Source organism: Hemibagrus wyckioides, linkage group LG08 (genome assembly GCF_019097595.1).
Source record: "Hemibagrus wyckioides isolate EC202008001 linkage group LG08, SWU_Hwy_1.0, whole genome shotgun sequence".
Classification (NCBI taxonomy): domain Eukaryota; kingdom Metazoa; phylum Chordata; class Actinopteri; order Siluriformes; family Bagridae; genus Hemibagrus; species Hemibagrus wyckioides.
The window spans coordinates 23173217-23196979 of NC_080717.1; the positions used below are offsets into that span (position 1 = coordinate 23173217).

At 38.5% G+C, this 23763-nt stretch overlaps 2 protein-coding genes, 3 non-coding genes and 1 pseudogene across 5 annotated transcripts; 5 read left to right on the forward strand and 1 right to left on the reverse strand.

Moving 5' to 3' along the window:
• Positions 1 to 2364: 2364 nt before the first annotated feature.
• fgl2b (fibrinogen-like 2b) lies at positions 2365 to 9839 on the forward strand. The gene is made up of 2 exons (XM_058397140.1): positions 2365 to 6994; positions 8089 to 9839. Exons 1-2 carry the CDS (start codon positions 2422 to 2424, stop codon positions 8796 to 8798), a joined length of 5283 nt encoding a protein of 1760 aa, XP_058253123.1. The 5' UTR covers positions 2365 to 2421; the 3' UTR covers positions 8799 to 9839.
• Positions 9840 to 10146: 307 nt separating this feature from the next.
• tmem60 (transmembrane protein 60) lies at positions 10147 to 14886 on the reverse strand. The gene is made up of 2 exons (XM_058397142.1): positions 14728 to 14886; positions 10147 to 13821 (listed from the first exon to the last, which is right to left on the reverse strand). The coding sequence occupies exon 2, from the start codon at positions 13799 to 13801 to the stop codon at positions 13406 to 13408; it is 396 nt and encodes a 131-aa protein (XP_058253125.1). The 5' UTR covers positions 13802 to 13821; positions 14728 to 14886; the 3' UTR covers positions 10147 to 13405.
• A 4219-nt stretch (positions 14887 to 19105) lies between these two features.
• LOC131358580 (U2 spliceosomal RNA) lies at positions 19106 to 19296 on the forward strand. The gene has a single exon (XR_009205529.1). It is a non-coding gene; the product is annotated as a U2 spliceosomal RNA (small nuclear RNA).
• A 1157-nt stretch (positions 19297 to 20453) lies between these two features.
• LOC131358515 (U1 spliceosomal RNA) lies at positions 20454 to 20617 on the forward strand. Its single transcript, XR_009205466.1, has one exon. It is a non-coding gene; the product is annotated as a U1 spliceosomal RNA (small nuclear RNA).
• An 874-nt stretch (positions 20618 to 21491) lies between these two features.
• LOC131358571 (U1 spliceosomal RNA) lies at positions 21492 to 21655 on the forward strand. The gene has a single exon (XR_009205521.1). It is a non-coding gene; the product is annotated as a U1 spliceosomal RNA (small nuclear RNA).
• A 1539-nt stretch (positions 21656 to 23194) lies between these two features.
• LOC131358576 (U1 spliceosomal RNA) lies at positions 23195 to 23344 on the forward strand (annotated as a pseudogene).
• The last annotated feature ends 419 nt before the right edge of the window (positions 23345 to 23763 follow it).

Sequence of the window (23763 nt, forward strand, 5' to 3'; positions counted from 1 at the left end):
CATGATCTCAGTGACTTTGGAGGCATGGTGGCATGGAGTTAGGGTTGGTTTGAGTATTTCAGAAACTTCTGGGATTTCCATGTACAACATTCTCTAAACTTTAAACAGAAATCAGAGAATAATGGCCTGGAAGCTGATATCTGACACAGACAGCAACTGAGGCAGTTGGGTTACAACTGCAGAAAACCACATCAGGTTCCATACCAGGCTAAAGTGGGCCAACCAGATGATGTTTTAAGTGTTGAATGTTTTAACTGTTGAGTGGATAAATGTGAGGGTTTACAGGTGTTCCTAATCAAGTGGATGGTAAGTGTATATAACAAAATGTTTTACTCGTCATTGAAAACAAGAAATGGAGCATGCTTGGTAAATTAGGTGCATCAGTGAAAGATATTAGCCAAAGGCTTAATGAAGTCAAGGTTTTCACAGTGCAAACATTTGGACCTGATGCTATCTTTACTTCATACAGAAGAAACAATTCCAGATGTTTGTTTTTGTGTCACATATTGTCATTTGCACACAATGGTTTCTGCAAAGAAAAATATAACCTGAAGTACTCTGAAAAATGATGAGAAAAAAAGCTACAGGCCATGAGAAGCCTTGTCTGTTCCAAATCACATATCACCGTCACACTAAGAGGGATGAAAATGGCAGAATATTGTAGTACAGACTGAACAACGGGCAGATGTTTATGTAAGCTGGTTTATGGAAAATCACAGTGTTTACATAGGCAGAGACACTGACTGGTTGAAACATAGCAGGTGGAATTCAAGCCATGACATTTCATGGGCACTTCACAAAAATAGCCCTAACCATACTTGGTAATGTCTTTGTGATTTGATCTATTTAAAAAAAAATTGATGGCCCTATTTAGAATGTACATAATACATAATTTTTTTCACATTTCCTGATTACATGCTATGTGATGTGTAAATGTTTTTGCTGCTGGTAACAGAAATAGGCTCTTGGAAGAGTTTTTCAGCCTTGCCTAATGTTCACAGTTAAACCCCCTCACTTACAGCTACAACATCACTCAAAAAGAGTGAAACACAACATCAGAGCTTGCACAGCTCTCCCTTTACCTCAGAATTAGGAGACAGCAGGACCGGAGATGTCCCTAAAGCAGAAGGCGACATATGTGCATATGTGTATGGTATTAGAGACAGGATGCAGTGTATCTGCTTGCCAGGATCAATCTCACACATCTGTATCCTAGCATGCTTGTGGTTATGATATACCCAGAAAGTGCAATGTGTGTTCCAGATCCCAGAGCGATGCACCAGATTGTACGGCTCCAAAACAGCCACTTCAAGGGAAAGCACATTTCACTTGGCAGGCTTTTTATCTGTAATCACGGATAGCATTTTAGCAAATACGGTGTTCGCTTAAATCATTTTGACACATGGAAAGATAAAATAAGGTATGCTGAAAGCCAGTTGAGAGATTGTAGGGTTTTTATTTCAATAATCTGTCTAGCTGCAAGCAACAACAAATAAAGTCCAGCTACCTAATAATATCCCCGAAACAAATAGGAATAATTACAATTGTAAATGCTTTGTACCACACACTAAACAGCTGACCAATTTGTAACTAGTCATCAAACATTATGTAAGAGACTTCAATTCCTAAACCGAACGAGAATCTTATGTAAGATTATTTCTATATATTTTCAGTGCTGGTACCCAGATGGTGAAATAAATGTCTTGTGGCTGTCTGAATAGTCACTGAAGAGTCACTGGGTGTCTTCAAGTCAACACTGATGACCTACCTATTTACCAACCATTTACAGTACATGAGCACCAATTTAATTACAAACATATTCTTGGGTTTTTTGTTAATCATGCTGTGTTAAATTCTCTCTAGAGAATACCCTGATATATCGAACTAGCATGAGGACATATTTTTGATAGGGACTACAAAGCATGTTGCTCTGAAAAAAATAATTGCTAAACACTTTAAATGTAAAGGAAAATGCAAATGTAGTAGGAGTAATTGAGCCAAATTTCACACAAATTTTTAACATGATTCAGAATATTAAATTAAGCGCAGAACTGGGATAAAAATATATCAAGTTTGAGTACTAAGACTTGTTTTGGCCAGTCTAATGGTCATTCCTTTCTAATTATAATATATAATTTTTATTTCCTTTATAATTATATTAAATTTAAAATCTATGTTTTTGTAAATTAATTGTAAAAATAATTCTACCGCCTTTTCTACAGTGACATTATGATTATAAAAGGATTGCTAATTACTTTGTCACCGCTGAAAGGCAAATTCCTGAACAGAGACCCTCTGTTCATTCACGTCACTGTCTCTCTGAGTGCAAACAGCTTTCAGAAAGGGAGGCGCTCCTTTAGTTCTCTCTCCCTCTCACACTTCTGAGCAGATCCAACAGATCCATCTAACAAACAGGACAAAATGTGGCTGTCTATGTTTTCTTTGTGGGGTAGTCTGCTAACATTAGTGGCATCTCAGAGCTGCCCGGATCCATCTGAGCACAACGCTTCATGGGTGAGGTTAAAACCTCTAGGGCAGTGCAAGGATGGGGAGAGTACATGCCCTTATCGTATCACTCTTCCTCCTCTAACTGTCCAGCTTCCGAAGCCCTTCAGGGAGTTGGAGAAGATGGCCAGAGAACTGCAAAGGCTGACACAGATGGTGAACCAGCTCAAAGAGGACTGCCGTGTGTGCAAGGAGAAGCAGGGAATGGACTGGAACATACGAACAGATGATGAAGGGAAGGATAGAGAAAAGATTCAAGCTTCTAGAGGCACTCTCAACACCAAAGGGCGACAGCAGGACATAGCCAAGAGAGAGAGTACAGATCAAGTGACCACTTTAAGATCTGCAGTGGAAGACATTGTAGTTATCAGCAATGATGAAAAGGAAGTAAATCCAACAGTTTTGGGAAAACAGAGAAATACCAACCAAGAGAGGAACGTAAACCCGCTTACTACTAAACCAAAGGCTGAGACCAGTGGAGGGCCAAAAGGATCTGATTCCTCACAAAAAAATCTGATAAGCAGGAAAACATTTGAAGAGGTACCTTCAGTTACAACCACAAAAAAGAAGATTCTACAATCTCCACTGGATACACTGTCTGAATCATCTTTTATTGGAGGCCTAGACAATGAACAACGTCCACAGCATGAGAAAGCCAGCACAATCAAGATTGGACATGAGAGGAACCCTAGCGGAACCCTCACTGCAAAAGGCAAGGTGAAGAGTATTCCTGAATACCATGTGGATAGTGTAGTTACAGTGGATGATGATGATGATGATGATGATGACAGTGAGGATGGGGATGTAGAAACAAAGCAAATGCAGACAACAAAAGATGATAAGGTTAAAGAAAGACAGCATGTGACGGGCACTGATGCTCAAAACAACAGGGGACTTGAACCAAACATGAAACGTCTTACCAGAAAACAACAGGAAAAAGAGGACAAAAAAGAAGTTGCTGACCCTGGAATAAAAGAATCAAGGTCCTATATTTTTGAAGGCACTAACAATGGCAATGTTGCTAAAGAAGGTCATGTCAGTGTCACACAACAGCCAAGCTTGAAAAACAAGGAACAAAATGAAAATAATAATCACACTGCTGGCTCTACCAAGCCGAAACCTTTGAAACCTGGAACCTATTCAGGGAGAGCTGACACAATCAGAGGACAAAAGAAGTTATCATCACCCATCACAGGCAAAGCTAGTGCCTCGGTTAATGTAAGTCAAATAAATTCACAAACATTGGAAATCAAATCTAAACATGGATTTAAACCTGATACAAACACAGGTTTAGAGAGTGATGGTGGAATGCATTCAAACCCAATTTATAATGTTGATACTGCCAGTGGAGTTAAGAATTCAAGATCACCCACCTCAGGCAGAACTAATACCACAGCTCATGTAGAGCTAATAAAACCAAAAATACAGAAAAGTAACTCTCAGACCCCATTCAAACCTGGAACGAATACAGAGAGTAATACTGGTGTAACACTGAGGAATTCAAGATTGCCCATCTCAGGCATAACTGATGGCATAGCTGATGTAAGTCCAACAAATCCACAAATACTAGACAATAATAATCAGTTCAAAGTAGGCACAGATTCAGAGAGTGATGCTGGAATAGATTCAAACACAGTTAACATCACTAAGACAGTCACTGGACAGAAGAATTCAAGACAGTCCATCTTAGACAAAGCTAATACCACAGCTGATGCAAATTTACAAGGTCCAAAAAGACAGAGTAGTAACTCTCGAACCTCATTAAAACCTAACAAAAATGCAGAATATAACCCTGAAATGGATTCAAATCCAGTCAACAAAATTAAGACAGTAAGTGGAAAAGAGATGTTACGATCACCCATTTCTGGCACAGATGAGGGCACAGTTAATGTAAGTCCAACAAATCCACAAATACTAGACAGTGGAAAACAATTGAGAACTCACACAGATTCAGAGAGTGATGCTGTAATGGATTTGAACCCAGTTAATAACAATGATACAGTCAATGGGCTAAAGAATTCAAGATCACCTATCTCAGGCAGAATAAATGCCACAGCTGATCTGAATTTATTAAATCCAAGAAAACCTACCAGTAACTCTCAAACCTCATTAAAATCTAGCAAAGATAAAGAGCATCATATTGGAATGAATTTAAATCCAGACAACAAACTAAAGAATTCAAGATCACCCATCTCAGGCTTAACTGATGGCACAGTTGATGTAAGTCCAACAAATCCACAAATAGTGCACAGCAAAAACCAGGTCAAAGTTGGCAGAGATTCAGGGAGTGATGCTAGAGTGGGTTCAAACCCAGTAAATAACACAGAGACAGTCAGTGGACAAGAGATATCAAGATCTGATGGTATAGGTGATGTAGGTCCAACAAATCAACAAATACTAAACAGTAAAAATCGATTTAAAACTGGCACAGATTCAGAGAATGATGCTGTAAGTGATGTTGCTACACTTAGTGCCTCAAACAATTCAGGATCTCCCAACTCAGACATAACTGATGCAATTGAAGTAAATCAAACATATCCAGGTACACTGGATGGTACCTTTAAAAAACAACTACAACCTGGGACAGATAAGGAGAGGAAGCCTAAAATTGATTCAAACCCAATCATAGGCAGAGCTGATGCTAGAGTTAGAGTAAACCAAATAAATACACAAAAAGTAAACAGTAACTCTAAAAACACCACGGTGGCATCAACTCCGGTTAATAAGGTTGAGACAGTCAGTCTACTAGAAACACCAAGATCACCCATCTCAGGCAGATTTCATCCCACAACTGATCAAATAAATCCACGAGCAATGGACCATATCTCTGAAAACCCATTGAAACCTAGCACAGTTTCTGAGAGGAAGGTTTATCCCTATCGAAATCACACATCTGATACCGTAAACCAACAGGAGACATCAGAATCACGCATCTCTGATTCCAGACTTGATGTGAATGATACAAATCCCCATTTAAATAGTAATAATAACCTGCCCAAAAGACAGCTCCTGCCAAAATCAAAACTTAACATGACACGACCAAGGAATGGACGGGTTAAGAGTCCACACCCCATGAGTATAGACAATGAAAGACAACAGACACTAAGGAACAACAAAACTACATTTTTGAAAAAGGATGGAATAACAAGTGGCAGGCCCCTGCCCACTGGACTTCTTCCTAGAACGCTAGAGAAGCAGAAAGAAATCATAAATCAACCAGAAAGGACCAATCACACTGGAATAAGCCTAAGTAAGGATCCTACATGTAAAAAACCATATATTTTACACATTTTACCAGTCAACAAATCTTTTGGTTCAAGAGAGACAGAAAACTCAAGTGGGGTGTATAATTATACAATGAATAATGGAACAACACAGGTTTACTCTAAAACAGTATCAATCATGCCCACTTTGGCAACACATGGTATTGTGGATCAAGCTCATATAAAACGTGTCAAAAATGTCACTCCTGTCAAGGTATTAGACACGGTTAATCGCCATATTGAAAGTACCTCACAAACTGCTGTGACCAAACTTAAAAAACCTGATGGACATTCACAACAGGATCTGGTTTTGCACACAGTAAATAACACTGGAAGGGCCTCACAGCAACCTGTTGTGGAAGAGCCAAAAGGCATCGGTAGAAGAACAGAACAAACCCCATTCAAAACTAGCAGAGTAGATTCCAACCAGGAAAAACACAAGAAACCACTTAGAGTAGGAGGCACACAAATTCCTGCTGGGAAGATGCCTCTAGCTGTGGCAAGCAGTGAGAGGAATGAGTTAAACTATCCAACTACTACAGCCCACTCATACACTATAAAAACAGAGTTTAAGGACAAACAAAGCAAAATGTCTCAGTTTACTCCACCTATTACAACAACACCACATTTTATGGATCAAGACCATGCAGAACAAGCCAAAACCACTTCTAGAGTTAAAGTGTCAAATAAACATGTTCATCACAGACACAAAAACCCCAGCCAGGAAATGGAGTCCAAAAAATCTCATAGTGACACTGGAAACAAAGAGTTGCAGAGTGGAAGCAATGGTCAAGGATCCAGTGAGGTGACAGATTTGCAACCCAACATTTCAGACAGCATCCAAAGCAGAGCAGTTGGCTCAACAGGTATCATTATGGACTTCAAGGTAAGTGCAGGCTCAAAGGTGTCAACCACATCTACAGACAGCACAAATGAAAACAAAGGAAGAGACTCTGATTCAGTAGTGGGCAATAATGGAGGACATTCAGTAGATACAAATAATGGGAACTCTTACCCATTTACTATAAACAGAATGACGGGGGGAACCTTACACAAAATCCTGGATGGACACACCAACAATGGACATAACAAGAAACCACTAACTAACATGAATGAAAGACAGGGCTTGGAGAAGCAGCTGCTCAGCACCTGTCATGGTGATTGTGATCCCAGTCCCACTCCCTGGTCAGAAGGCAACAGCCACAAATCATCAAACAATGACAGAGGTAAGGAATGTCTTGCACTTTCATGGACTTTGGTTATGTATCAAAGCCATCAAAATATCTTAAAACATGGACATGCTTCCATGATATCTATTGTTTTAGATTAGCGTAAGTCGAGGACTACATCATTGCATAATAAAACTGACTATCACTCAAAGCTGGAGCGTAAAAAATATTTACAGTGCAATGGCAAAATGATTTATGCCTCCTTAATGCACCCAAAGCCTGCAGTGCTTGAGAATGTCAGAGCTTTTTTGATTAATTACATCTGTGGTTTAGGGAGAGTTCATTTTGGGACATCTGTATCTCTAAAACTAAAACATTTAGGTGAATTCAATCAGGGTAGATAACAGGAAATTATATAATACAGATGTAACCTCCACCAGCTGCTCTCCAGCCCTACTGTTAGCCTAAGACTCACTGCTAGCTGAAAATTTAAAATGATTGCAAGTCTTCTAGTCTGTTCTTCATTGCAAGGATCAATGGTTGATAATAACTGGATGTCATATTTCACCTGAACAGCAGATGCTTTTAGGAGACACAGAAAAATGGGAGAGATCAATACTACTATTCACCATTTGTCTATTGCAGAATGAGAGCTCATTACATAGTTTTGAGTAATTTGCCCAGGATTAAGAAGTTACAAATGGGGCACATTAAGTAATGGAAAAAGAATGCTACCAGGTTTTTATGCACATGCACCTTTCCTGCTTCTAATTTACTGTTCTCCAAAGAGCATACATGCATCCAGATGTGCTACCAGTTGCATCTCTATCGGGACCATTGCTCTTGTTACAAACATAGTTCCTAAATAAGGAATCTGAAATAACATAATCCTTTTATCCTGAAGCACTTTCCACATTTCTATCATATATGTCCATGGAATTAATTTCAATATTCCAATTCCAATGACTAATTTCAATTATAAAAAAAAGCCATTTTAGCTGCTATAAACACTGCACTGTGAATGATTTTCCTATACAAGAACATTCTGTCGTGTTTAATTCCTTATGTATCATTCATTGCTTACTGTAAGATCATAATATAATTTCGGTAAATAAATTGAATTAACTAACCAGACTGTCCAATGTTCACAGATAAACCCGTCCAAGACTGTTCTGACATCATCATGAGAAACTCAGCAAGTGGCATCTACAATGTGACACCATCCAGATCAGGCAACAGGACTTTCCCTGTCTTCTGTGACATGAAGTCCTCTGGTGGAGGATGGACTTTAATTCAGCATCGCTTTGAGGGAAGCATCAGTTTCAATCGTACCTGGAATGACTATAAGAGGGGTTTTGGTAAATTAACGGGTGAATTCTGGCTAGGTAATGACAAGATCCATTGGCTGACATCAACTAAAGCCATGGTACTGCGCATTGAACTTGAGGATCTAGATGGAGTGAAGGAATATGCTCAGTACGACCAATTTCATGTGGGCAATGAAAGCCAATACTACAGGTTGATGATTGAAGGATATTCAGGCACAGCCGGAGACGCTATGCAGTACAACAGAAAGTTCAACCACAACCAAAAGAACTTCACCACTCCAGATAGAGACAATGATCAATACCCCTCAGGAAACTGTGGAGCCTACTACAGCTCTGGCTGGTGGTTTGATGCATGTATGGCTGCAAACCTTAATGGGAAGTATTATGAGACAAGATATAAAGGCATACGAAATGGCATCTTTTGGGGCACATGGCATAATATTTCCATTGAGTCCTACCTAACAAATGACCGGCAATCTTTTAAGACTGTTAGAATGATGATCAGACCGAGGACAGGGCTTCTGATGGACTAGTTGATGTTGAGAAAATCCCAAGGACAGTTGTTTCCCTGCCACTTTGAGAAAGAAGTTGTATATACACTAGATGTGCTTGGATAATATGGGAACAATCCATTTTCCCTTGTAACAGACTGTTATGCACTATTTTAAAATTATCCAGGTCAGTATAGTTCTAGGACGTTATTGTTAGTGTTAAGACATGTTTATTCATGGTTAACAATTTGGTCCATTTATATTTTATAATGCAGAGGGCCAGAGCAGATACAGAATAAATATTTATTAAGGTGACTTATACAGTGTCCTTATTTATATTTACTTATTGGTAAAATAAAAGGATGGAAGCCAGCAGTAAAGCACAAGGCAATAAACGTGAGGTGTTGATGTGAGCAAGATAGAAATTGTGCCCGGTGTCCAAAAGATATCTAAAAGATGTGATGTTGTTTTAATTAAAACAAAACCTCCCTTCTATTTGACATTCTCTGGATTGTTGGAGTAAATATCTTTTCATGTGCATTAGTGTTTAAGTAGGGTGAAAAATAAAACCCTACATGACAGCCAAATGTTCCTAAATTTTTTAACTTTTTAAAACTGAACTTTTTTTTTTATATTATTTTGTTTTGATGTTAATACATAGATATTCATTTATTTTGAATATCCATTTATTCATTTTTCATTATTCCATATCCATTATTCATTTTTTACTTAAAAATACTCCATTGTATGGACAAAACAAGCTTATCATATTTTAACACCATGCTTTAAAATGTAAGAATCTGTTGAGGAACATGAACAGTGTTAAATTAATGAGCTAATGATGTTGATATAATTCATCCAATAACTAAATGTTTAATATTATATGATGATTTTCTTCCATCACATTGTATATCAGCTCTATATTTACATTTTTTAATTTCTGAAATCATATTTCTTCTAAGCTAACCATTGGACCACAGCAAACTGGTAAATATGTACTGGGTTAAACGTGTTTTTATTAATACATGCAAACATTAAAGGTTTTCTATGACGACATTAGGGGTGGTATAATGTACAATGATGTCATTTCAAATAAAAAAAGTTAAACATAACGGTAAGCCTTAATAAATGGTTTTATCATCCTCAACTGCTCTACTAACTGCTATAACATCTTTCATAATAGTGAGGAAAATTCTCAATGGCATGGATTTCTAAATAAGCTAGAAACATTCCTTGGACATTCCCACCCAGGTCATGATAGTATCACATAATTGCAGTACATTTACGCCATTAAACTCCTATCCCAGCACATTTCTAAGGTTATCTACACTATATTGCCAAATGTTTTGGGTGACCCAAATCATTAATTCAGGTGTTGTTTTTCAGGGGTTGGGCTCGGCCCCTTAGTTCCAGTGAAAGGAACTCTTAATGCTTCAGCATACCAAAACAGTTTGGACAATTTCATGCTCCCAACTTTGTGAGAAAAGTTTGGGGATGACCCCTTCCTGTTTCAACATGCACACCAATTAACAAGGCAAGTTCCATAAAGACAAGGATGAACATGTTTGGTGTAGAGGAACTTCACAGAGTCCTGATCTCAACCTGATAGAACACCTTTGAGATGAATTTGCACGGAGACTGCGAGCCAGACCTTCTCGTCCAGCATCAACGCCTGACCTCACAAATGCACTTCTAATGGAATGGTCAAAGATGCCCATAAATACACTCCTAAACCTTGTGGAAAGCCTTCCCAGAAGAGTTGAAGCTTTTAAGCTGCAAAGGGTGGTGACAACTACATATTACATTCATGTGCATGTAAAGGCAGATGTCCCAGTTTTGACCTGGCTCGCAGTCTCTGCTCTAATTCATCCCAAAGATGTTCTACCAGGTTGAGGTCAGGACTTTGTGCAGGACAATCAATTTCCTCCACACCAAACTCACTCATCCATGTCTTTATGGACCTTGCTTTGTGCACTGGTGTGCAGTCATGTTGGAACAGGAAGGGGTCATCCCCCAACTGTTCCCACAAAGTTGGGAGCATGAAATTGTCCAAAATGTCTTGGTATGCTGAAACATTAAGAGTTCCTTTCACTGGAACTAAGAGGCCAAGACCAACCCCTGAATTCAATGATTTGGAGGGGTGTCCCAAAACTTGTGGCAATATAGTGTATAAGACCTGGTGACTGTGAAAACCGATGGAGTTAAACCAGTTAATTACTCAATTTCTCCTGTTAAACAAAGTGAAGTTAAGGATGCCACTCAATGTTTTTCACACATCTTTAAACTTTTCTGTTGTGTATGAAAACCCAAAGAGACCCTGAAATACTCAAACCAGCCCATCTGGTACTAACATCCATGCAACGGTTAAAGTCACGGGGAGTCACTTCTTCTTCATTCTGATGCTTGATATGAAGATTAACTGAAAGTCTTGACTATTAAATGCATGATTGTATGCATTGTGTTGCTGCCATGTGATGAACTGATTGGATAACAGTATAAATGAGAATGTTTGTATGGAGAGTGAATGTGTATATTCAAGGTATTGCAGAAAACTCTCAATAGTAATACTGATACAGTAATTGTTAAATTTTGCACTGTTTGAAATGAAGTGGTATACAGAGTAAAACCAAATTAAAATTTAGAGCAACAATGTAACTTCACGGTTACAAAAAATCCTCACAATATCCAAAGACTGGACACCTGAAACAGAACTGAAGACAAAAGCATTTACTCATTTGGCCTAAATGACAATTAACTAAACTGCCCTGCATGGAATGTTAATGTTAGCACTACAGCAAAGCCAAAGTCTGGAGAGGATCAAGTCTCCACCCATGTCTTAAATGAGGCTAAAAGCCTTTAACAATGAAAAATTAGCTAACTCGCTTGTCTCTCTAGTCCTAGATATTTATAGAAAAATTGATAAACTTGATTTCAGCAGATCACAGAAACCAAATATTCCCTATGAGAAAGGTTAATTTCATTTTATTTACAGAAAGGGAGTGAAACATTCCCAATTGATATTAGAGCTACTTGCTTAATGCCAGAACACAATCAACCAAAGCAGGAGACTTAGTATGTCTTCGCTGGATGAGAGGTCTGTGTAAACAAAATTCTTTCCAGTTAAATGCTATGTAACATCACACACAAAATGAGCATCAACTATCCCTCTCCGAGACATGTGCAAAGCTCATATTACACTATTAAATTAGCCAGAGGTCTCTGTCGGAGACAAGTTTCCACACTTGGTGTCTGGAATGAAGAAATGATAATCTAATGAGAAACAGTGGGGGAAAATTTTGCTTCCACCAGTTCCTACCAATTAGACAGCTGGGTCATTAAATAATAAAATGACACATGGACTAAAAATAACAAGAAGTCTGGACAGTTTTAAATGTTTCAATTCTGGCTTTGAGAACAAATAATTCATGGTCTACACACAGCATAAAAACACCATCATAGATAAAGATAACCAGCAAGATAAAAAGACATTGAATCTTTCAATCTGGACTTAAAGGATCTGCTGCTAATGTATTGGTGCCAGATACCACAGCACACCTTCAGGGATCTAGTGGAGTCCATGCCTCAATGGATTAGGGCTGTTTTGGCAGCAAAAGGGGGACCAACACAATATTAGGCAGGTGGTCATAATGTTTTGCCTGATCAGTGTATATCACACAGTGATAGAAACATTTAAAGAAATAACGGAAATGGATTTGAATTAACTTTTGTTAACATGAGTATGTATCATTTACAAAAACATCAATTAATACCGGTACTACCTTGCCAATTTGATTTTATTTGAACTGAGGTTTCTCGTTCTTTAACGTTAACACTCCTGCAATAAATAACGTTAGTTTATTGCACATGAACATAAATCATTAACAAGTAATATGCTTCTGCTGAGAGACAAGCATTGTCTACTGTTCATGGAAAGCATCGGCTGAACTCTATTTTACAGTGGATGTGATGATTGCACAATTATTTAAAAAATGAAAATACAATACCAAAAATTCAATGAGACGTCTATAAGAAGAAAATGCTAGACATCCTTTGAAGCAACAGCCAGAAAGAAAATATACACTTTTTCCTTTTACCCCAAATATACTCATTCACCCAAGACATGTAGCTCCATATATGCTTACGCTGACAAAGCAAGTTTATTGCATCCAGTTAAGCAATCTGGGAATGCCAAATTTTAAATGGTTGTCTTTCATCTGGTACTACAATTTCAGCTTAACTTGTACATGTGCTATTTTGTGCATAGAAGGTGTTGAAGATATTGACACTTGAGGTGAATATTTTAATTATGACATGTGCAACTAATAGCTACAAAGTTCCCCTCCTTATTAGCGTGGAAAAGATCCGGTGCAAATCTAAAGAGACATCAAATAGGTCTTGGATGATCAAATGGATTTGGGATAAAGAGGAAATTATGGAATCCAAAAAGACAGATTAAAAAAAACAATGTAGGCATGTAGGACCTGCTACCTGATACCCACAACATAAATCATCATCAGTCATTAATGTGTCCAACTAGTTCAGTCTTTAGGAATAGCTGTTGTTCTAATCCACATGGACACTTATAAATAATTTTTGTTATATAGTACACATTATATTTACAACGATCAACGTCTTCCTGATCAGTCTCTTCAGAAGTGGAAGACGTTGTAACCGAGCTCCACCATTGCTCCGATAAGAAGTGCCCACAAAGGGATACAAATAAAACTCAGAAAGATCTCAGTGAGATGTTCCAGCCTTGCACACAGCAGCAAACTGAAGGCCAGCTTTAACAAAATGGCCACAAGGTACCAAACTCGCTTCTTCAGGTTGTCAGCTGCGTTGCGTGGGTCAAAGCCTGGCTTACAGCGGCCGGCCATTTTCACAATTAGCATGAGCAGGAGAATGGTGTCGAAGGCCCAGACAGGAAGAAAGACGAGAAACCAGTTCCAGTGGATTTTATCATCCAACTTGAGGACCAGCATGATGAGAAAGATGAGGCTGAAGATCCAGGTGAGGAGAACTCGCTGGGCGAGAGACATGCTCATCCAGAAGCGGTAACTCAGTCCTAAATTGAGACATGAGGACACACCATCAGGACACTTTAGTCACAGGCCTGATTTAAGAAGGACTAGATGTTTCCTACTTGCACTTATAAAACACTCTACAGCAGTGGCGGTCATTAGAAGTTAGGAAGGTTCAGTTTCTGTCCTAATGTCAGTATCACTAGTCTTATTGAGCTTCCTTCCTTCAGCTAAATAATTTCACACCTATGACTAGATAATCCACAAGATTAAAGCTCTTTTTCCCCACGAACAGCATTACTGCTGTCAGGATATTTGTGTTTGTTGGACTGCTTGTCAACCCAATGGCATTAGTGCTTCAAAAATGTTTATATTTAAACCAGCCAAATATCATCTGCTCTATGGCAGTTACACTGATGTAGTTGATGGAGGTGGATAAATTATGTATAGCAACATACAGACTTGTATTTTACTTGTAGGTAATTTATTGTAACTCGGCATGTGTCTAATAAGGAGCTATACCAAAGCTAATAGCAAACAAATGAGTGAAAATTGACTATAAAATCATGTATGGCGGCCTCTCACCTAATTAATTTATCTTAAGACTGTATTCTGGTCTTCCACTATATATTATGCAATGACACCACTTTAGTTTTAACATGAAGTCTCTAAATGTTTAAACTAGCTCAAAAGCTAGCTAGCAACTGTAGCCAAGCTAACCTGCTAACTGACCGACTAGGGCTGAATCCCACACGGCTCCCTGTTCCCTATATAAGTGCACTACTACACATGCTACATATAATAGCTTCTAAGCACCACTTAGTACACTACACCTGAGCAGCGGATTCATTCGGGATACAGCCTAGCAGACGACAGGAAAATAAACCAGGCATTTTCAGTAAACGACAGGAAAATAAAGCAGGTTTAATAACACCAATGAAATGTCTTACCCAGCCAAAATGAAAAGAACTTCTCGCTCGAACTCAACACGAATTACAAATACGGTGTGTTGATTGTGGACATATATGTTTCATCTCTGCCTGTTCGTTTTCAAAGCGCCTTCATTTTCTGCTTCGTAGCAGTGAGGAACTATAGAAAGCCAGTTGTGTGTGTAGAGGCGCCCCTAAGTGGACTGGAGTCCTGATCCAGACCCAGTCCTGGAGCTGGTCTAGCACCTGACTTGCTAGATACACTATACTGCCAAATGTTTTAGGACACTCCACCAAATCATTGAATTGACGTGTTGTTTTTCAACATGACTGCACACCAGTCCACAAAGCAAGGTCCATGAGCGAGTTTGGTGTGGAGAAAGTTCACAGAGTCCTGACCTCAACCCGATAGAACACCTCTGAGATGAATTAGAGTGGAGACTGTGAGCCAGGCTTTCTCATCGAACAGGAATGGTCAAAAAATCCCATATACACACATCTAAATCTTGTGGAAAGCTTTCCCAGAAGAGTTGACGCTGTTATAGCTGCAAAGGGCAGGCCAACTCCATATTACATTCATGTGCACGTGAAGGCAGATATCCCAGTTTTGCATTAAGCTTTAAGAGTTCCTTTCACTGAAACTAAGGGGCCAAGCCCAACCCCTGATAACCAACCCCTGAATTCAATGATTTAGAGGGGTGTCCCAAAATGTTTGGCAATAAAGTGCATGAATCACTAAAAGAAAATGACTTCAGTATTATTACACCATACAAAACAACAGGCAAAATGTATTCATTCATTAATTCATCCTAGGTATCGGATCTGGAGGCTACTTCAGGAACCCTGGCTTTGAGGCAAGAATACACCCTGGATGGGTATCTAGTCAATTACAGGGCACTATGCATACACATTTGCACTAAGGGTCAGTCTAGAGTTGCCAGTTCAATTAGCATGGGAGGAAACTGGAGAACCCAAAGGAAACCCACACAAACATGGGAAGTACATGCAAAACAGCACACAAAAAGCAACAAGGGGTCATAATCACAAGATCATGATAAAGGTAAAGAAGGTAAAGTCTTAAATTTTGACTATTAACTATGACAGCGGTGATGAAACATTTCAAAATCTGACATACGGCTGCTACTTTGTGTTGTGCCGTGTTAAAAAATATAATACCTCAATTTGTCCCATATATTCATGCACATCAATAAGGTACAGGTTCAGAAGTGAGCCTGGCTGCCTGTACCTAACAATGAATAAAAATGATAGAAAAAATAGCCATAAAATAATCATAACCTTGAGCAAAGTAGACTGTCAAGAGGTACTGTCAAGCTAGCTAACATCAGGCTAAATATTATATAGTGTAATAAGGATCCACGTTAACAATTATCACAATTAACATCAGGCTCCTAAATTCATGGTCAAAAGTTTGTGGACACCTGACCATCACACCCTAGTAACGTACACATAAACATTTTTAGTGGGAAGTGTTCCCTCACTGTCCTGGTGGAACATGACAGGTTAAAAAATTAATATCTGTAAACGCTCATGATTTAATCTACAGTACAGTCCAGTAAAAATGATAATGCAACTCTGATTTATATTCCTGGCCATCTATCACTGCAGATGAACAAGAACACACCACTGCCTCATTTATCCAATGAAGAATATAGCAGTGGTCTTATTGCAGTCTGAACAAATCAACTATGACTATATGCTAAATTTTCATACACATCTGTTTTTAGCATTAGAACCTCTCACCTGAAATAGTCCAGTCAGTCAATGTTCTATGTCAATATATTTTCAGATGAACAGTGAAAGCTACAGGGTATGATTCAAGACCAGCAGTATTGTCTGTGAATGGTTGGACAGGTGAGATTTGTCTTGCATTTCATTATATCAGCGATCACTACAACAGCATGAAATATAAAATAGCCATTTGTACAGCACATATGGTACATGTCATGATATAGCGGATGTGCAACACCAGAAACAGCTGCAGTCTTTAGAACATTTACATTTCTGACATATGGCAGATGCCCTTCTCTAGACTGACTTACATTTTATCTTATTTTATACAACTAAGCAATTGACGGTTAATGGCCTTGCTCAAGGGCCAAGCAGTGGCTTGGCATCCTGTATGGAACTTTGGAAACCAAAGTTTAATATAATTCAGTGAGAAAGGGTGCAAAGGTGTTGTGCTCATCAAACCATTCCTGAACCATTTCTGCTTTGTAGCACGGCACATTATCCTGCTGAAAGAGGCCACAGCCATCAGGGAATACTGTTTACATGAAAGGGTGTACATGGTCTGCAACAATGCTTAGGTAGGTGGTACATGTCAAAGTAACATCCACATGGATGGCAGGACACAAGGTTTCTCAGTAGAAAGCAAAGCATGACACTGCCCCTAGATACTGACCACTACAGACCGGCAACACACCACAAGAGCTGCAGTTTTGGAGATGCTCTGATCCAGTCATCTAGCCATCACAATTTGGCCCTTGTCAAACTTGCTCAAATCCTTACACTTGCCCATTTTTCCTGCTTCTAACACATCAACTTTGAAGACAAAATGTTCACTTGCTGCCTAATATATCCCACCCACTAACAGGTGCCATGATGAGGAGAGATAATCAGTGTTATTCACGTCACCTGTCAGTGCTTATAATGATATGGGTGTATAAGGTTTATACATAGTAGCTGGTGTCTGGAATATATGAAAGGAAGGAGTTATCATACGATATGAACTGTTGGTTAATTGTTTAGCACTGTTAATGATTATTAGCAATCTTAGCTCAAGCATGAGCAGGTACATGATGTGTGAGTTTCTTCTTCGGATGATAAATTGATACACACCTTGATATGTTTTCAGTATATTGTTTTAAAAGATATATTTACTGCAGGAAACTATTTAACACATTACTTTGCAGAGAACAGACAGACTCTAGGAACATAGGGATCTTCTAGGATCCCAACACAGGTCCTGAACTATACCCAGTTTAGTGTTTTCTCTGCTCCCACATCACCTGATTCACTTTATCAGCTATTTAACAACTATCTGAGTAAATTACAGCAATGGAAAACGTTAAAGTGTTCAGGACAGGGGTATTCTAGGACCGTCAGGGGTTGTAAGTATGTGTATTAATTTGTAATAGCGATTTAAAACAATCTTATATCGTCAATAATAACACTATGGCCATGTGATGACGCTTTATTTTTGCCCCGCTCTTTTGAATCAGACCTCTAGGTGGCGCTGCTGCAGATCTGACTGCTGATTTCGCAGCTGCAGGTGAATTTTCAGTAGAACACTACATTTTCCTACATTTCACCTAATCGGACAAGTACTTAGAGTAATTAAAGCTCATTTATTTAATGTGTTATAATTGTTTTCATGATTTGAAACGCGTTTAAAATTAGTTTGTTTGGAAATTTTATACCGTCACATGAGTTTGGATTGCTGGCTCAAGACTGTCCGTTAGATACCCGTGACAGTGTGTGTAAGATAAACAAGAACAAAAAGGTTTTATTTATTTATTTAAAAACACAAAGTGTCACTTGAGCTGAGTGAAAATGGCGGATGAGTGGCGCAGTTATAAAGACGAGCTTCTTTTCAGTTTTAGTCAATTTAGGACTGATGAAAACGTTGTTTATGTCTTAGAATAGTTGAGAGAGTTTATCTGTAAAAAATATTCCTCCTCAGTACCACGATAAAAACGTGTTTTTAGGTAATAACTATAAATCAGTATTTCTGCTTAAAACTGTATTTAGTACATGTTTGGTGATTCCGACCTCTTACTATATATTCATATTGCATGTATTAAAAAAGTTTGCCAGTAATGTGTCTTCTTCTAGCAAAGAAATCCTTTTTAAAAAAGTTGTACACAGTTGTAGGCAATTTGAGGGTCAAGTTGTAGGTAGACATTTTTTCCCCCTGATTTCCCCCCCTGCAATACCAAATTTGACCGCTGGGAGGCAGTATTGTTAAACTCATAAATTTGAACATCTTTTTAAAATCCCTACATATTATTTGTAATGTGTTGGTTGCTGCAATCGAAGGATTTTAATCCAGTTTAAATGTTTGTCTTGGAAACTTACTTTCTGACTAAATTGTGAGTTTGTAGTGTGGAGGATTGTGTGTGCTCGCATCTGATAGGACTGTGTGTGTGTGTGTGTGTGTGTGTGTGCGCGCGCGCGCGCGCGCGCGTTCTTTATCGTTTCCCTTTTGTTTCATTGTTAAATGCCGCTTAAATCACTATTTTCTCCGCTAATTTTAGTATGACTATATTTCCCATGATTTCTACTGGTTTATTATAGAATATTAAGCGAGAACGGTATTTTCCGTCCTCGGGTTTACAGTTCTGTAGAATGGCACCGTTTGTTGTTGGCTGTTTTCGGTATCGCTTCTCGGCCTTTTGGCTAAGATCAAGTGTAGTATCTGTTCTTATCAGTTTAATATCTGATACGTCCCCTACCCGGGGACCATATATTAAATTGATTTTTGGAGCAGGGAGATGGAATAGGGGCTTGCTCCGTCCACTCCACGCATCGACCCGGTATTGCAGTACCTCCGGGAACGGTGCACCCCTCTCTCTACTGTTAAAGATAGACTGTTTCTGTTTGTTTGGTTATAATGTAAACCAGGTGTATGTTGGTGCTCTCTCTGTGGTTTATTTATGGAGCTCTGTATCTGAGCTGTTTGTGATCTCCTTATATTCACAGTTCACCACAGAGAAGAGGTTTATAACGGTGTTTATGTAGGGTCAGTGTGTCTGTAGAAGTTACTCTGCTCTTAAACTAACATGTGCTTTTACACCATTAGATCATGGTTTCTCTCTGTAATGAACATCCGTCTCTGACTTTTTGATCTTATAAAAGCACAATAAATGCGTATTATTTTCTGTAAAACACGTAGCGTTTACTAAATGTCTTGTCTTAATCGGATCATCAAGCGGTGTTTCTCGTGAATTCAAAGGAAGCCTGATGTGTCGATAAAATATTCTAAAGTATCAATTATAGTATTTATAGTTAGTAAACTAAAACTCCATTTGTAAGCCTGGGTACAACAAACGGATCATTTACGGCATACGGAACTATCTATTCGGAACTATCTATCGGGAATGTTGTGTCCGGATCACATTACCGGTCGGACACACAAACTTCTTGCTTGCTTTTGTTAAATATTGTGATTTTAGAGTCACTTATAATTGCAAGTTCAAAGCACTTTTCCTGTTCTGTCCTTTCATTTACGTGCTAAAATGAACTGAAGCAGGTTTTCCTGTAGAGAAGTCGTTTTTGTCTTAGATCTAACTCGCCACCTATCCTGCAAACCGAGGGAGGGAGGGGGGTTGAGGTTTTGGAGCTAACTGTAAAACAACCTTAATAAAATTGTTGAAAATATTTTAGTTGTTTCCTGCTGCTGACAGTATAGCTTTGTGCCCTTTCTTCTGGACTGACTACTTTTTAGTGTAAAGTGTTTTGGTCACAAAAGCATTTTCCTGAACATTGTGGATCTCATTACATATTCAGCAGCAGTGCATCATGGGAAGTATTGTACTGTTTAGTTGCTTAGAAAATAATCATCACATTGTTTTATATGTAATAAATTTAGCCTTATTTTTAGCAGCATTTATAGAGTGCAGCATTTTAGATTCAGATGTTTGTGTAATGATTAGCTCTGTGTTCTTCGCCATGATGGTAAAGGGTGTGTTTGTTGGTGCAGTCTCTAGCCGAGGGAACTGCAATTCATACTTACCTGGCAGGGGAGATACCATGATCAAGAAGGTGGTTCACCCAGGGCGAGGCTCAGCCATTGCACTCCGGTTGTGCTGACCCCTGCGAATTCCCCAAATGTGGGAATCTCGACTGCATAATTTCTGGTAGTGGGGGACTGCGTTCGCGCTCTCCCCTGATATTCAGTGTACTAAAGTTAGATACAATGTTTTTGCATTTGTTGAAGATGTATATGTTCTGTTGAGTATCTTTCTGTTCTGACAGGGCATTAATATGTGCTGTAGAACCACATCTGGTTTTATGAGGAATAAGACACAGCAAGCTATTAACTGGTGCAATCAAGCAAGTTTGAAAGCTACAATACTGGGCAGAATGGAGCACTGCAATATGCAGATGTACCTCATCTAGTTTTATAAATAATAATAACGCGACTGGATGTTCGGCTGTAGGAAATTATATTAGCCTTAGATTATATGGAGCTTTCATTTGTTACGGCCAGACCTACTGCCAGTCATGTAGTTTATAGAAAACTAATGCACACATTTTGCTTCAAGAATTTAGCCACATGTTGCTATTAAATACATGACAGTGAGCTTTAGTGACCTATTATTTCAATGTCTGTGTGTATTAATCCCTTTGATTGACATTGATCTATGAGTAATAAATGTTTAAGTTTCTTTAATAGAAAACGACCTTTTACAGTACTAGGTATAGATCAACAAATGGAATCAAGATTTCTTGTAGAGTTGTTTTGTTTTGGCTAAAACTGATTAGCAAGCTGTGGGAGTGCAAAGCGAAGGGGCGGGGTTACTGGTAGGCAGTCTTTAAAACACTCTTTAAAACAGTCTTCTTAAAATTCAGTGTTTTTGCTCCCTCTTATTGCTGACCCTGTAAAAGTGCACTCTTTCTTCTCTACCGACTTTATTTTATGCAGCATGTGTAGACTGCAGTGTTTTAGTCTCAGATGTTTGTGTAATTAGTGTTAGGTTCCTCACCATGATGGTAAAGGGTGTGTTTGGTGGTGCAGTCTCTAGCCAAGGGATCTGCAATTTATACTTACCTGGCAGGGGAGATATCATGATCAAGAAGGCAGCTCACCCAAAGTGAGGTTCAGCCATTGCACTCTGGTTGTGCTGATCCCTGTAAATTCCCCAAATGTAGGTATCTTGACTGCATAATTTCTGTTAGTGGGGGACTGTGTTCATGCTTTGTCCTGATATTCCCTGTACTAAAGTTAGAGATATTTTTGACTGTTACATCTGCAGGTCTCTTTTGTCTAAGTCTGGGATCTTGTATCATCACATACGAAATCATACACAGTACAACATGTAGTGAAATGTTTTTCTGACTGTCCTACAATAAAGCAAACCAATAGTTATCGGCTGTGTGTGTATATATAATATAAATATAGACAGTACCTGTGTGAATTCCCCAAATGTGGGAATCTCGACTGCATAATTTCTGGTAGTGGGCTACTGCATTCGTGCTCTCCCCTGATATTCACTGTACTAAAGTTAGATACAATGTTATTGTATTCTGTATATTCCTGAGTTCATGCAGAAGAACAACATTTGATTTTATTAGGAATAAGATACTGCGAAAGGACAATGATGCATACCAGATTCACCGACATGTCGGACATTTCACGAAAAAGCACAACGTTTGATACTCAGTTAGATTGTTTATTGATTTAATATTTTCAACTAAGCTATAGCCTATTGAAATACACTTTTAAAACAGCAGCAGCAGCCTGATGATGATTAACTTTAATGCTGACTGTTTTCTTATTACATGGTGTCCAGAAACTAAAAAAAGCAGGGCCAACACCAAATAGTTAAGCCGAGATATAAAGACACTGATGGGGGAAGAAGCCTCTTTAAGAACAGTGCCTGTTTACTGAAAAACCGATAAGTAATTCTATGTTGGAAATTCATTATGTACAGCATGGTGGTGCCTGAAGAAACCCGGTTTAGCAGGCAGTTGAATGGTTAAGTGGTAAATGTAACAAGCAAACAAATAAAGTAGTGTCCAAGGTCCCACCTGTTTATTTATAATAGTAATAATCTGATAAAGCAAAACTGAACGGCTTTTTCAAGCCAACATAATGAGATTGCTAAATGAAAATCGGTTTGCAGAAACTCATAAACCAAACCTATAAAATGGTGAGCAGTAAAATATAATTCTTCCTAACTGAACAAAATCTCAAATCGAAGTTTTCAACAGTGGCTTAACATTTAACATGTAGCTCTGTAGTTCAGACAGACTTTGTGTTCTTGGCTCTGTTTTTGTTCGGTAGTTATGTGTTATGTTCTCTTATGTAACACCAGGGTCCTGGAGAAACATTGTCTCTGAGCTGCAAGCCATGGGGGCGGGGCTAATGGAAGCAAGTCTTTAAAACAATCTCTTTTTAAAGCAACTTTCTTAAAATTCTATAAATTTTCAGTCTCTTACTGCTAGCCCTGTAAAACTGTGCTCTTTCTGGACTGACTTTTTTGTTGTTGTTGTTGTTTCAGATGTTTTGGAACTCATTACTCAGCAGCAGTGCATCATGGGAAGTATTGTACTGTTTAGTTGCTTAGAAAATGGTCGATCACACTGTTTTATATGTAATAAATGTAGTTTTATTTTTAGCAGCATGTGTAGACTGTAGTGTTTTAGTCTCAGATGTTTGTGTAATGATTAGTGTTAGGTTCCTCACCATGATGGTAAAGGGTGTGTTTGGTAGTGCAGTCGCTAGCCGAGGGAGCTGCAATTCATACTTACCTGGCAGGGGAGATACCATGATCAAGAAGGTGGTTCACCTAGGGTGAGGCTTAGCTGTTGTACTCCAGTTGTGCTGACCTGTGCAAATGGGGTTGAGCTGTATAGATGTGTAATAGTTCAGCCCCAGGATTGGTCAGCTGTCTACATAATGCAGCAATGCCCCCATGCAGTAAATTCTCTTGATTAATACTCATGAAAGGGCTAGTCTCATTTGCATATGTCAAAATGGGCATGAATTGGAGTTAATATCCGGGATGTATGTTTTGTTTACATGCAATCAACTTAAGATATGTAATTCTTTTGCTTGGAAATGCTTCAACAAATGTAATGTTCAGATTGTTACACTTTGTACATTTTGTTGCCCTGTGATATGTCAGTTATTTTTTCATATTTGTATGTCAATGAAGTGTAATGCCCTTATTCAGGAGTGCTTTGATAAACCTAATACTATAGTTTTGATGTATTTTGCCCTGTGATATTTATCAACATTAAGTAACACTATCTGCATGGAATCCTTAAAATAAACTGTTTCTTCATGAATTGGAGTAAATATTGATGTAT

Excerpts from the sequence above, each read along its gene's own strand:
- fgl2b (XM_058397140.1), top strand. The coding sequence starts at position 2,422 with ATGTGGCTGTCTATGTTTTCTTTGTGGGGTAGTCTGCTAACATTAGTG. Across the intron at positions 6,995-8,088 it reads ATCATCAAACAATGACAGAG|ATAAACCCGTCCAAGACTGT; the intron begins GTAAGGAATGTC and ends CAATGTTCACAG.
- tmem60 (XM_058397142.1), bottom strand. The coding sequence starts at position 13,801 with ATGAGCATGTCTCTCGCCCAGCGAGTTCTCCTCACCTGGATCTTCAGC.